Here is a 13,575-nt window from a genome sequence, read left to right as displayed (position 1 = left end):
TTTGGCACCCATCCCACTAATGCAAGACGCAATCTTAATGCAAGAATGCATTTTGTGTACGGTGGTATATTAGCAATCCTGCCATATTGATTAACCTACACTGGCACTTTGTACTTGTTCTGCAGCCGATAGTCGTGTAAAGCTCTTTTACCAGTCTTCACACAGCAGCCATTTTGTGTACATGTTGTTAAAAGTGGCGTATGACCACGACCTAACAGGAAATGTTTAAGGAACCCAAAGTTCCACTTCTAGTCTCACTGAGGCCCCGCCCACTCGTATACGGATAGTTTTGAAAATGTAGTTTATACCCTTCTGTTTTCGAAAATATCTCCGTCTATACAAACAACATTTTGGAAGAAAAGCTCTGTGCACATGAAGAGTGTTTTTGAAGAGTGTTTTTGAAGAGGAAAGAGTGTGTTCTCCATCCACACAAAGGTTTTGCAAAATGTCTCCATCCACATGAAGTGTTTTGGAAAATATCTCCATTCACATAAACAACATTTTTGAAAATTTTGCCGTCCACATGAACGGTTTTCAGATGAGTAATGTTTTCGAAAAAAACATCTCCATCAACAAATGTCTCCATGCACATGAACAGTTTTTTTTTTTAAATTAAATGTGTCCACAAGAACGCTTTTTTTTTTTTTCAAAGAAATGATCTCTGTCCACACAAACAGCATTTTCAAAAATATTTCTGTGCACATGAAAACTTAACATTCACGAGACCACAGGTGATAGAGCGTCATCAACTGTTACGTCAAACACGTTAAGAATAACGCCGAGCCGCGTGTTGAGCGTTACAGAATGAGAAATGCTGAAAAACACCAACATGGCCAAAAGTTCTAAAACTAAATAGTTCAAAATGTTGTTGCAGATGAGAGAAAAACACACGGAAAAACTCGATTTTCACAAAAAAAATGCTATTTAGTTCCTTTCTGCACGGCTACAACTGTAAGGTCATGAATCGTTTCCTCTTTCTCAGCCTTCACTGGACTTCAGCAGATAAACACACTTTGACTAAACGCTTTCTACAACCTCTGCCGATTATCTGTGTGTAGATGTTACAGCTCTCTGCTCCCTGTTTCATTAGACATGAATGTTAGGGGTCACGTGAGGTGACTGCGCGTCAGTGGCTCTGCTGAAATGAACCTCTGGAAAAAAAATAAATTAAATCAGCAGTGCTGATGAAAGAAGGAGGAAGAAATGAATCACTGCACACACGTTAGTGTCTCTCCTGCTTTAACAGTGTCGCTGGAGAGATTAAGGGCGTTTTCACACCTTCCTCGTTTGGAGCGTTTGTTTCGGTACCTGGTGCGTTTTCTCCCTTGATTCGGTTCATTCGACACGTATGAACACGGAACTCATGCTCGGATCCGCACCAAAACAGTCGGTCTGAGAACACCTGAAGGAGTTGGTCTCGGCCCGAATGCAAACACACTCTGGAGCGGTTCACTTGTGGTGAGAAAGCAATCCGACCCAATGGACCAATGAACCAACCTGTACAGCAATGCATGATGGGAACTGCGTTACATATACAGCCTGTTTGTTCTTTGCTAGCAGCTCACAACTGAATCTTGGTTTAAGTTGGACCAAAGACGAGGTAAAATGCCTCATTGAAATTTGGTCTGATGAACATATTACAAAAATATTAAACACACTGAGGTTTACAGGGTGTTAGCGATCGTCTCAAGGAGATGAGCTTTAATCGCTCTGTGAAACATCGACTCCTGCTCAAACTGATAAATTATAATAACTACAGCTAAAAAGAAAGCCACAATAAGTTCGCAGAGTTGCTGCCTCTCCATCATGAAGGATGAAACCTCGGAACATAAACAGGCGCACTCTCTGACCAATGAGAGGACAGTTTACTCACATGTGATTTGAAATGTTGCTCCGATCTACAGGTCTGAAAACACATTAAAGTACAGGTGAAAATGGCACCTGGTCTGACTTAGTGTTCTGATACCTGATTATCAATAAATGATTAAAAGTTCTTCCATGCTAGCATTAGTGAAACTAAGAGGTGGCTAACACATTCTGTGGTTTAGCTAGAAAGAAAACAGCAGGATTGAAGAGATTCCAGCTTCAGACTGGTTTAAAGCCCCAGGCTGGGCAGAAGAAGCCCCTGATTAGTCAAAGTCTCTCTTCGGCCAGAAGTAAAATTCACTTATTAAAATAAAAGTACGGTATCATGTAACTAAGCAGCTAAGCTAAACACAGTGGACGCAGACCAAAATACTGGTTATAAGTTATAAACCAACTTTATTTAAAAATTTGCAACTTTATCGTTTTTCATTGTTTCATTTGGAGCGATCCTACAAACGTCTGCCGTAAGTCGCGTCCTCTCGCTGTCTTACATTTTATTACATCTGGACAAGTGATGTGAAGTTTGATTCAATTCACTGAGTCGATTCTTTCAAACTGTCCATTTCAGTGATTCAAACATTATGATTCAACTGATTCAATTTCATAAACTGTGTCTCATGAAATTCTCATAAAATGTGTGTGTGTGTGTGTGTGTGTGTGTGTGTGTGTGTGTGTGTGTGTGTAGACCAGCAGAGCAACCGTCTTCATTCAGGCATGACTGAAGACGGTTGTTCTGCTGGTCTACACACACACACACACGAAATTACATTACAAAAGAGTTGTTTTTAATATTAATGTTAAAATGTGTGGTGTTTTATGTTACATTTTTATGAGTTTAATTTATTAGACTTGTTAGAATTGTATTAGAACCTGTCACAATCACTGCTTTTGTTGGACGATATATTGTCCCAGAAATAACCGCGATAAACGATATTATTGTCATTTTAAGACCATTTTATGCCACTGATATAATGATAATATAATAGCATAATAAAGAAAGTATACTCTTTCAAAGAGCGATGAACTTTTAATTCTTAAGAATATTCAGACATTATAATTGTAATGTCAAATAAATAAATATCCTAAATAAATAAACCATAAATAAAATAAAACCACTCAACCCAAACAATAAATAAAATGGACTCTGGGGCTCCATTAAGAAAAACTGCATTAAATATTAAACAATAGGCAATATACAGTACTGCTAATGCAGTTTCTCAATGGTTAGGATTTGTGTTAACTAAAAGTGCAAAGTAACAACATATTAGCTATAAATTTAATATAACTAACAACAAGTAGAACAAAGCAACACGTCTGACATACACTATATGACCAAAAGTTTGTGCACCCCTGACCATCACATCCATATGTGGTTCTTCTCCAAACTGTTTCCACAAAGTTTAAACCACACAGTTGTATAGAACGTCTCTGTGTGCTGTAGCTTTACAGTTTCCCTTCACTGGAACTAAGAGGCTCAAACCTGTTCCAGCATGACAATGCCCCTGTGCACAAAGCGAGCTCCATGAAGACATGGTGTGTGAAGGTTGAAGTGGAAGAACTCGAGTGTCCTGCACAGAGCCCTGACCTCAACCCCACTGAACACCTTTGGGATGAACTGGAACACCGACTGAACCCCAGACCTCCTCGACATCCCAACATCAGCGCCTGACCTCACTAATGCTCTTGTAGCTGAATGAACACAAATCCCCACAGCCACGCTCCAACATCTAGTGGAAAGCTTCCCAGAAGAGTGGAGCTCATTATAACAGCAAACACACGGGAATAAATCTGGAGTGAGACGTTCAACACGCACATATGGGTGTGATGGTCAGGTGTCCCAATACTTTTGGCCATATCATGTAAAGTCAGTTCAGGCCTCCTGCTTTTAAAGAGACTCTGGACATAACACACAGGCAGTTGTGCGGAGATTTTCCTTCTGCTTTAGTTCTTCATTGTCCGTGTTTTAGTGCGTTGTTACGTAAACAGCGTATTCACAACATGACTTACCGTTCTACCTAGCGCCTTACTTACGCTCAACTTCACTTGTGCATTCGTATCATTTTGTGCAGAAGCAAGTTGCGTATATGTTTTATCTTGCGTGTCATTTTTTAATCAAAATCAGTGCTAGTGCTTGCTACACATCTTAAATTTGATTGAACACAGTTTTTGCGTTTGAATGTGCATTTTTATCTAAAATTCGATGAATATTCAAAGTTCGAAGTTTAATTTGACAGCCCTAGAGCAGCGTAAATGGCTAAAGTATCGGTGACGTTCATTCTTACGTATACAAACACGCATGTAAACACAATGGGCGATAACGAGGTCATGTCCATGGCCATGTATCGTACGATAAGTCGATAACGTAATTATCGTGGCAGGTCTAACCAATAACACTAAGTTCAGATGCAGTTGTGAAATGAATAGACAGATTCATTAATTGAATCAGACGAATGATTCGTTCACTGTGAAATGTTCAGAACAAGAAGACTGAAGGAGGAGGATTTCTGAAACACTGATCTCATAAACACTCGTACAGCAAGCAGGATCCGGATTCAGCACGCTAATCATAACTACTTTCTCCAGAAAAAAAAAACAACAAAAAAAGTGAAACGGTTCAAACGTGATCACTGAGGGATCTGTCACCGGTCTTCAGACTAATGACAGCACCTGTAATTACATCCAGCATGTTTCTCAATTAATCTCAGCGTCTATCCGTCATCTGTACGGGTACGACCAGGAAAAATCCCGTCATCAGCAGAGACCATTAATTATAAGTGAAAAAAAAAGGTGAGAATGAGAGAAGCGTGGTGAAGTGACAACACATCCATTAGCAAAATCATTAATATTTCAGCTAAAGACTTCTGAACAACGTGAACGACGAATGAAGACGTGAGATCTCGACCAAACCGACACACACCACATCCTTCTCTCGTTAATTATATTCATGTAAATTACGAGTGCTGAACACTGGGTAAACTGCTACACTAACACGGTTTAATAAACAGCTAGAATGCTAGCAAAATCACCTTTAATCACACAAACTAGCAAAACTAGCAGTTAGCAAACATGTAGCAGAGACAAAATTGTAACAAACCCTGAAACAGCTAAAGAATATCAAGGCACACATGCTAGCAAATTATGCTAAACGTCACTAGAAAGAAAAACAAATTCATTAGCTGAGCAGTAAAAAAGGGTAACAATGGAAGCTAGCCAAACTAGCAGTTAGCAAGATAGCTCAGCTAGGAAGAAAAGCATACACAGATAAATAATTCTAGTAGTATTGCATGGATGTCTGAATTTTAGCTTTTAGCTTAGCCAGAATACTTTAGAAAAAAAAATGCTAAGAAATCCATAAATGAATTCATGTCATGTTGCAGTTTGCATGATTACGCTATTAGCTAGGTTGTGTGTTCCTATATCAATGTTAGATAAATGGTATAAAAATACAAGTGGATGAATGCTAGCAGTTAGCATGATTACTCCAATGAGTAAATTGAGACAATTAAAGGAATACTTTAACTAATAACACTATCAAGTAAATAAAGAAATGGATGCTAAGAAAGACGTGAATGATAGCAGCATTTGTGTCCTTGCTAGCTTTCGCTAAAAAAGAAAACATCTGGAATAAAGGGATATTTCTGAGGAAAACGCTAACAGTGCCATCGTGGCTGAATAGGATCAGTTCACAGGATTAGCCTAGCGTCTGAGTTTTGCATTCTGCCAGAGGAGACAAGAGGCAGTGAGGCAGTCTGAGTGTCTAGTCAGTTAGCGTGCTGAGAATTAGCACGCAGCTCATGGCATGGCTCTCAGCCTGTCTTTCTTTAATCGCTGAGCAATTTTGAGATCGTTTGGCCGTCATCGACATCAAGAGGCCGTTGTTTTTTTCCCCTTGCTCTTCTCAGCAATCCAGCCGAACATCTTTCCCCCTCTGTCTCGCTAATGAGGCGTCGGGGGATGATTATTCCTCGCCAGTGTGTGTTCTCCAGCACTGGACGCACGTCAGGAAAGCGAATGAGGCAGCCGGCGGCCATTTGGGCCACTGGGGGGAATTTATTTAATGAGTGTGTTGACACAACGGAGAGGAACTTTCACCTCCATCCTGCTGCTGGTAAAGCTGGAGGAAAAAACGGACGGATGGTTCAGCAGACCTGCGTTAATAAACCGTACGATAGTGGTGTGTTACTGTGATGTTTTTATGTTAAGCAGAAATCAGAGGAGTCGATTAATTCTGACGGACATTTTATCCTAAACAGAAAATTCTGGAGTCGAGACAGAGAAAGAGAAAGCACACAAAGGCACTGTAGGAATATTAATGAATTTATAATCCTATCAGAAATCTCGCCAGGTTAGCTCATGTTAGCGAGTTACCTAGAGTTAGTACAGAAGAGTAAATTAAAAAAATCACTGCTATTTTACAAACTACTTTATTTCAAAATTAATTTACGGAAGCTAACAGTGGTATTTGGACTATCAACTACATAAGGGACGTTGTGGACTTTTTAATTTTGGACTGATCTGTGCAGCACAAACCCCTAGAAATAGGAAGTGTATTGTGTAATCGGTTTTTAGTGATTTGAAGCTTGAAGCTTGAAGCTTAATTAGATTTAAATTTATTAACATGTTCAAACCCAAGTGATATCAAGTGAAATATAAATATTTATAGAGAGTAAACCGCAATCAGGGAGAGTAAACCCCGAGGTGAGAGAGTAAACCCCGATCAGGAAGAGTAAACCCCGAAGTGGAAGAGTAAACCCTGATCAGGGAGAGTAAACCCTGAGGTGAGAGAGTAAACCCTGAGGTGAGAGAGTAAACCCCGAGGTGAGAGAGTAAACCCTGAGGTGAGAGAGTAAACCCCGATCAGGGAGAGTAAACCCCGAGGTGAGAGAGTAAACCCCGAGGCGAGAGAGTAAACCCCGATCAGGGAGAGTAAACCCCGAGGTGAGAGAGTAAACCCTGAGGTGAGAGAGTAAACCCCGATCAGGGAGAGTAAACCCCGAGGTGAGAGAGTAAACCCCGAGGCGAGAGAGTAAACCCCGATCAGGAAGAGTAAACCCCGATCAGGGAGAGTAAACCCCGAGGTGAGAGAGTAAACCGTGAGGCAAGAGAGTAATCCCAGAGGTGAGAGAGTAAACCCCGAGGCGAGAGAGTAATCCCCGATCAGGGAGAGTAATCCCCGAGGCGAGAGAGTAAAAACCAAGCAGAGCACTAAATTAATGCAGATGAATTTACATGCTGAGATTCACCGATAATTAAAATGGCATTTTGGGGTGACAAGATCTCAGTGATTCACTCTGAGAAAAGCTGACAGCAAATTAACCTCCGTATCAAACCTCACCTACCCCAGAGAGAGAGAGAGAGAGAGAGAGAGAGAGAAAGGGTTAGGATCAAAAGAGCAGGAGGAGAAGACTAGAGATATGGAGTGATAAATAGAATGAGGGAGAGAGTGTAGGAGAGACAGAGAAAGACAAAGGAGAAAACACAGAAAGAGCTGAAATGATACGAGGAGATATAAAGAGAGAGAGAGAGAGAGAGAGAGAAATCGAATGGGAGAGAAACAGAGAATGAAACAGACAGAGGAGAAAAATAGAAAAAATATGGAGAGAACCTGAGATGGAAACAGACACAGAGAGAAAGGAGGATACTGAGAGAGAGAGAGAGAGAGAGAGAGAGAGAGAGAGATCCTTTTCCTGTAAGCTTATGATGATTAATCAGTAAATATATAAAAATAAAATGATGTAAAAGAGGCTCGATGGTGAAAGGAAATGATCCTGTGACCTGAATCGAGAACAGAACAGAAGCGTGTGTGAGATGATGATCAGCTTCCTGCATGTTTTTCTCTTAAAACGTGCGAATAAACGTTTCCTGATAAACGCTTTCCCGAGGCAAAATCATTTTAATGATGCAGAGAGTCAGGAGGTGAGGAGGAACAGCTGAGACGCACCTTTTTAATCATACATCACACAACTGGAACAATTTCAGCATTTCCCTTTAATCCTAACGCCTTCTTGCGCACACACACACACACACACACACACACAGACTCGGTTCTCTTGGATCCGTGTGTGGATTGGGAATGAGCTAGAATGAGGCGAGTCGCTTCACTCTGCTGATGATTTCACTCTTTAAAGTCATGACCTTTTATCACACAAACACAGAATTGTTTTATACATAAATAATACTCACTGTGTGTGTGTGTGTGTGTGTGTTACAGTAAAATACTGAATGATGGGGTGGTTGTGATGAAGTGAAGTTTCTGTTACCTCCCTGGAGTTGATTAGTTTCCTGTAACATCATGTCCCCAAGTAATTTAATCCTGTTGTACCACAGGAATTTGCCAATGATTACAATTTTTTAATTTATCAATGAACGACCTTCTGACCAATCACAATCCAGCATTCTACAGCAGCATGGTGTGTTGCTAATCTGGAAGCTATTACAGTTCATGACTTATTAGCTAACAAACACGTCTCAGCTCATCGACTACATTTGTGGAAGCGAGAATGTTGTGGATGTTTTATTTTATCTGAAGCGTTCCTTTAAATCCAGAGACAGAAAAAGCAGATGGGAAATGAATTCCAACAAGGACAGCAAGAAAAGCATTTCAGTTTTGCGTCAAGGCCAAACTTCTGTTCATCTCATCTTCATCTTCTTCTGCGTTACACCTGCTCCATCAAAGCGCCTGGAGGAAAAAACACAGATTCTCCACAACACGCTGCTCTCACGCTGGAACCCTGAGCTCACCTTCTGCTGCAGATGAGACTTTTATATTCTGGCTCAGCCGCTAAACAAGCCGTGTTTTAACGATGGTCTCGGATTTCTGTGTTTATTTAGTGAAGTGGCGCTAAAAACCTCCTGTCCACACATTAGAGCATGAAAAAATAACATGATGAACATGAAAATGACGGTGAGAGAAGCTTGAACGAGCCACTTCACCGTCACACTCAGCGCTCCATTTACATTCACAGCTAATAAAAAGGGAAAAAGTGGAACACTCGAGCACCTCTGTGTGTCGGATATCACAGTGAGCGAAATCACAGCCGTTCACTGAGAAATTACACGAGGAAGATTCTTCCGGAAAATTCAGTGGAAATGGTTCAGGGGTTTAGTAAAGGGTTTAAGCGCTAGAATTTAAACATGAGGATTTAAGAACATTAAGGGGACAATCAAATATCCGAAGAGTGCACGTTTATTAGCCCTAAACTCAAATTTTTTGCATTATTTTCTCTGTCATTTGGTCCTGTCCAGTAACCACCCACCAGGCTAACACACGCTTCCTCTGTGACGTGAATCAAGCCACCTGCAACTTTTCAAACTGCTGCTCTTGCTGCATCACAGGGCGGCGTAACACACTCGGAGGAAAGCGCTATCTGCCCTCTTCCACATACTCTAACATTGAAACCCTAACCCTTATACCCCAACTCTTCAATCCCAAAATCTCAGACCCAAAACCCTTAATCCTCATTCTTTAATCCTAACCATTAAAACCCAACCCTTAAACCTTATCACGCTGAACCGTAACCTTTAGACCCTTAAACCCTTAATCCTCACGCTTATACCATAAAACTAGACTTATTCTAACCCTAAATCCTATCCCTAAAGCCTTAACCCTAAATCCTAAATCTTTTTTAAACGGTAAACTATTAATCCTAACCTAGAACTCTAAACTCATGGTCTAAACCCTTAACTCTAATCCTGATAAGTCACTCAAACCATAATCCAAAAACATCAATCTAATCAACATAAATGTAAAATGACTGTGAACTCATTGGACAGTTTATTAATAAACTGATCATCACATATTCAGAAATAAACCACGTCCTATACTCAATTATATAGCTTTATTAAATAAAATTTCATTTGTAAAAATAGCTGAATGAGTCACACTGGTCAGATTTGAAGCTTCTACATTCATCACAAAGGAAATACCTGAAGCCCAGTGCAGGTTCTACAGTGTTACTGAGATATGGGTTATTAATCAACTTATTACGCTTCAGATTTTTCCCACAAGCCCCTCTGCTGCTGTCCGTCCACTAAATATGACATCATTAACAGAGACACCGTCAAATGAGGCTCCAGTCAGCGTGAGTGGAAGAGCGTGATCGCTGATGTACCGCCTCATCGCCTCTGAAAGGACAAAAACCAGCATTATTGTTGTTGTTGTTGTTGTTGTTGTTGTTAGCGTGTGTAGGAGACGTGTACAGAGGGCTCATACGAGTGATCTGTCCGTGATGCTGGACGCGTCTATAATGTGTATGTTGATGATATATACAGTGATGATAGATGAGTTTAGTAAAATAACACCGTAAATCATCTCACCGAGTCGCTTCCAGTGTCCCAGGTGATACTGTGGAATGCAGTTCTGAAAACACACACACACACATATACAAATAAATAAATATATAATTGAACAATAAACTACACGTCAAAACCTGAAAGCCTGACAAAAGTGAATTCTCTCAGCGGAGAGACGAGACTGAATCAGGACAAACTCGCGCAACAATAACACAGTGACTCATGTTCCACTTTAAATTCTCACGGAGCAGCTTCTTGAATTCCTACATCAAGCGCACACACTCGAGCGCCTTCGCTGTGTTTTCAACACTGTTTCCGTGTAGGCTTGAGTCGCTCAACAGTCATACAGTATAGCGATATACGTTATAGTTCCTGTTCTCACTTACGTTATGGCAGCTATAAACAGTCGTTCCCTCACCAGCTTTTCTTTTTTCTCTCTCTTTTTGAAGACAAAAAAAACGCAGCTTGTCATGTTACAGAGAAAACGCAAAGAAGGTAAACTCCTCTGTCCTGAAGATTAAAGTTACAGGTTTACCTCTGACACTGGAGACTCCTTCCATAAATGTTAAATAAACCTCTCCTTATAGAAAACTTCACCATATCAATGATTACACACATTTTTTAATCATACGTTTATCATTAGTGGAGTGTCACTGTACAAGTCCTTGTGAATGAGCTGTTACTATAGAAACGATAATGTAGTAATATAAACCTGGGTTTTGCAGCTGCACTACTGTCAGAGCTGCTGTTATAGAAAATTAATCAACACCTTCTGACCAATCAGGATCCAGAACTCAGCAAGGCTGGAGTATAAAGTGTGTTTAATATCACAGTGCTTTTGAGTTCTCGACTCGACTGACTAAAAGAAAACGCTACATGTAAATTGATTCATACAAACTGGCTCAACTCTATAAATCAGTTATAAAATATGACTTCACCAGCACACACACACACACACACACACACACACACACACACACACACTCACTCTCCTCCACTTTCATCAACCCATTTAATTTTCTCCTGTCAGTTAAACCATTTTGAAATAACTCCATACCAAAGAGAACTGAGTGAGGCTGTGTGTAAAATGCACTTAACACACTGAGGTTCAAGTAAATGGATCTAAAATACACTGAGGTTCAAGACAACGGTCCTCAAATGAGAGATAAAACAGAGACAAGGGGAAATAAAACAGAGACGAAGAGAGATAAAACAGAGACAAGGAGAGAAAAAACAGAGATGAGGAGAGAAAAAAACAGCAATAATGAGAGATAAAACAGAGATAACGAGAGATAAAACAGCAATAATGAGAGATAAAACAGTAATAATGAGAGATAAAACAGAGATAAGGAGAGATAAAACAGAGACGAGGAGAGATAAAACAGCGACGAGGAGAGATAAAACAGAGACGAGGAGAGATAAAACAGAGACGAGGAGAGATAAAACAACGATAAGGAGAGATAAAGCAGCAATAATGAGAGATAAAACAGAGATGAGGAGAGATAAAACAGAGATGAGGAGAGATAAAACAGAGACGAGGAGAGATAAAACAGAGACGAGGAGAGATAAAACAGCGATAATGAGAGATAAAGCAGCGATAATGAGAGATAAAACAGAGATGAGGAGAGATAAAACAGCGATGAGAGATAAAACAGAGATGAGGAGAGATAAAACAGAGATGAGGAGAGATAAAACAGAGATGAGGAGAGATAAAACAACGATAATGAGAGATAAAACAGAGATGAAGAGAGATAAAACAGAGATGAGGAGAGATAAAACAACGATAATGAGAGATAAAACAGAGATGAGGAGAGATAAAACAGAGATGAGGAGAGATAAAACAGAGATGAGGAAAGATAAAACAGAGATGAGGAGAGATAAAACAGAGATAAGGAGAGATAAAACAGAGATGAGGAGAGATAAAACAGCAATAATGAGAAATAAAGCAGCAATAATGAGAGATAAAACAGAGATGAGGAGAGATAAAACAGAGATGAGGAGAGATAAAACAGAGATGAGGAGAGATAAAACAGCGATAAGGAGAGATAAAACAGAGACGAGGAGAGATAAAACAGAGATGAGGAGAGATAAAACAGATAAGGAGAGATAAAACAGAGATGAAGAGAGATAAAACAGAGATGAAGAGAGATAAAACAGCAATGAGGAGAGATAAAACAGATGAGGAGAGATAAAACAGCAATAATGAGAAATAAAGCAGCAATAATGAGAGATAAAACAGAGATGAGGAGAGATAAAGCAGAGATGAGGAGAAATAAAGCAGAGACGAGGAGAGATAAAGCAGAGACGAGGAGAGATAAAGCAGAGACGAGGAGAGATAAAGCAGAGACGAGGAGAGATAAAACAGAGACGAGGAGAGATAAAACAGAGACGAGGAGAGATAAAACAGATAAGGAGAGATAAAACAGAGATGAGGAGAGATAAAACAGCAATAATGAGAAATAAAGCAGCAATAAGGAGAGATAAAACAGAGATAAGGAGAGATAAAACAGAGATAAGGAGAGATAAAACAGAGATGAGGAGAGATAAAACAGAGATGAGGAGAGATAAAACAGCGATAATGAGAGATAAAACAGAGATAAAAAGAGATAAAACAGAGACGAGGAGAGATAAAACAGAGATAAGGAGAGATAAAACAGAGATGAGGAGAGATAAAACAGAGATGAGGAGAGATAAAACAGCGATAATGAGAGATAAAACAGAGATGAGGAGAGATAAAACAGAGACGAGGAGAGATAAAACAGATAAGGAGAGATAAAACAGAGATGAGGAGAGATAAAACAGAGATGAGGAGAGATAAAACAGAGATGAGGAGAGATAAAACAGCGATGAGGAGAGATAAAACAGAGATGAGGAGAGATAAAACAGAGACGAGGAGAGATAAAACAGATGAGGAGAGATAAAACAGAGATGAAGAGAGATAAAACAGCGATGAGGAGAGATAAAACAGAGATGAGGAGAGATAAAACAGAGATGAGGAGAGATAAAACAGCGATGAGGAGAGATAAAACAGAGATGAGGAGAGATAAAACAGAGATGAGGAGAGATAAAACAGAGACGAGGAGAGATAAAACAGAGATAAGGAGAGATAAAACAGAGATGAGGAGAGATAAAACAGAGATGAGGAGAGATAAAACAGAGATGAGGAGAGATAAAACAGCGATAATGAGAGATAAAACAGAGATAAGGAGAGATAAAACAGAGACGAGGAGAGATAAAACAGATAAGGAGAGATAAAACAGAGATGAAGAGAGATAAAACAGCGATGAGGAGAGATAAAACAGAGATGAAGAGAGATAAAACAGCGATGAGGAGAGATAAAACAGAGATGAGGAGAGATAAAACAGAGATGAGGAGAGATAAAACAGAGATGAGGAGAGATAAAACAGCGATGAGGAG

The 13,575-nt window shown here is 39.8% G+C and overlaps 1 protein-coding gene across 3 annotated transcripts in view; it reads right to left on the bottom strand.

Annotated features, from left to right (window-relative positions):
- Nucleotides 1–9,685: 9,685 nt before the first annotated feature.
- Nucleotides 9,686–13,575, bottom strand: part of ppox (protoporphyrinogen oxidase) — a 15,164-nt gene continuing 11,274 nt past the window's right edge. For all 3 annotated transcript variants that reach the window (XM_053227944.1, XM_053227946.1, XM_053227945.1), the window contains exons 13-14: nt 10,183–10,225; nt 9,686–9,990 (exon numbers count right to left, since the gene is read on the bottom strand). In XM_053227944.1, coding sequence (XP_053083919.1) covers nt 9,857–9,990; nt 10,183–10,225 — 177 coding nt within the window. In that variant the 3' untranslated portion in view covers nt 9,686–9,856. The remainder of the gene's footprint in view (nt 9,991–10,182; nt 10,226–13,575) is intronic.

The sequence above is a fragment of the Pangasianodon hypophthalmus genome, chromosome 22 (assembly GCF_027358585.1).
Source record: "Pangasianodon hypophthalmus isolate fPanHyp1 chromosome 22, fPanHyp1.pri, whole genome shotgun sequence".
NCBI lineage: Eukaryota > Metazoa > Chordata > Actinopteri > Siluriformes > Pangasiidae > Pangasianodon > Pangasianodon hypophthalmus.
Note: the sequence above shows the minus strand (reverse complement) of the source record. Positions and strands in the feature narration are given on the sequence as shown.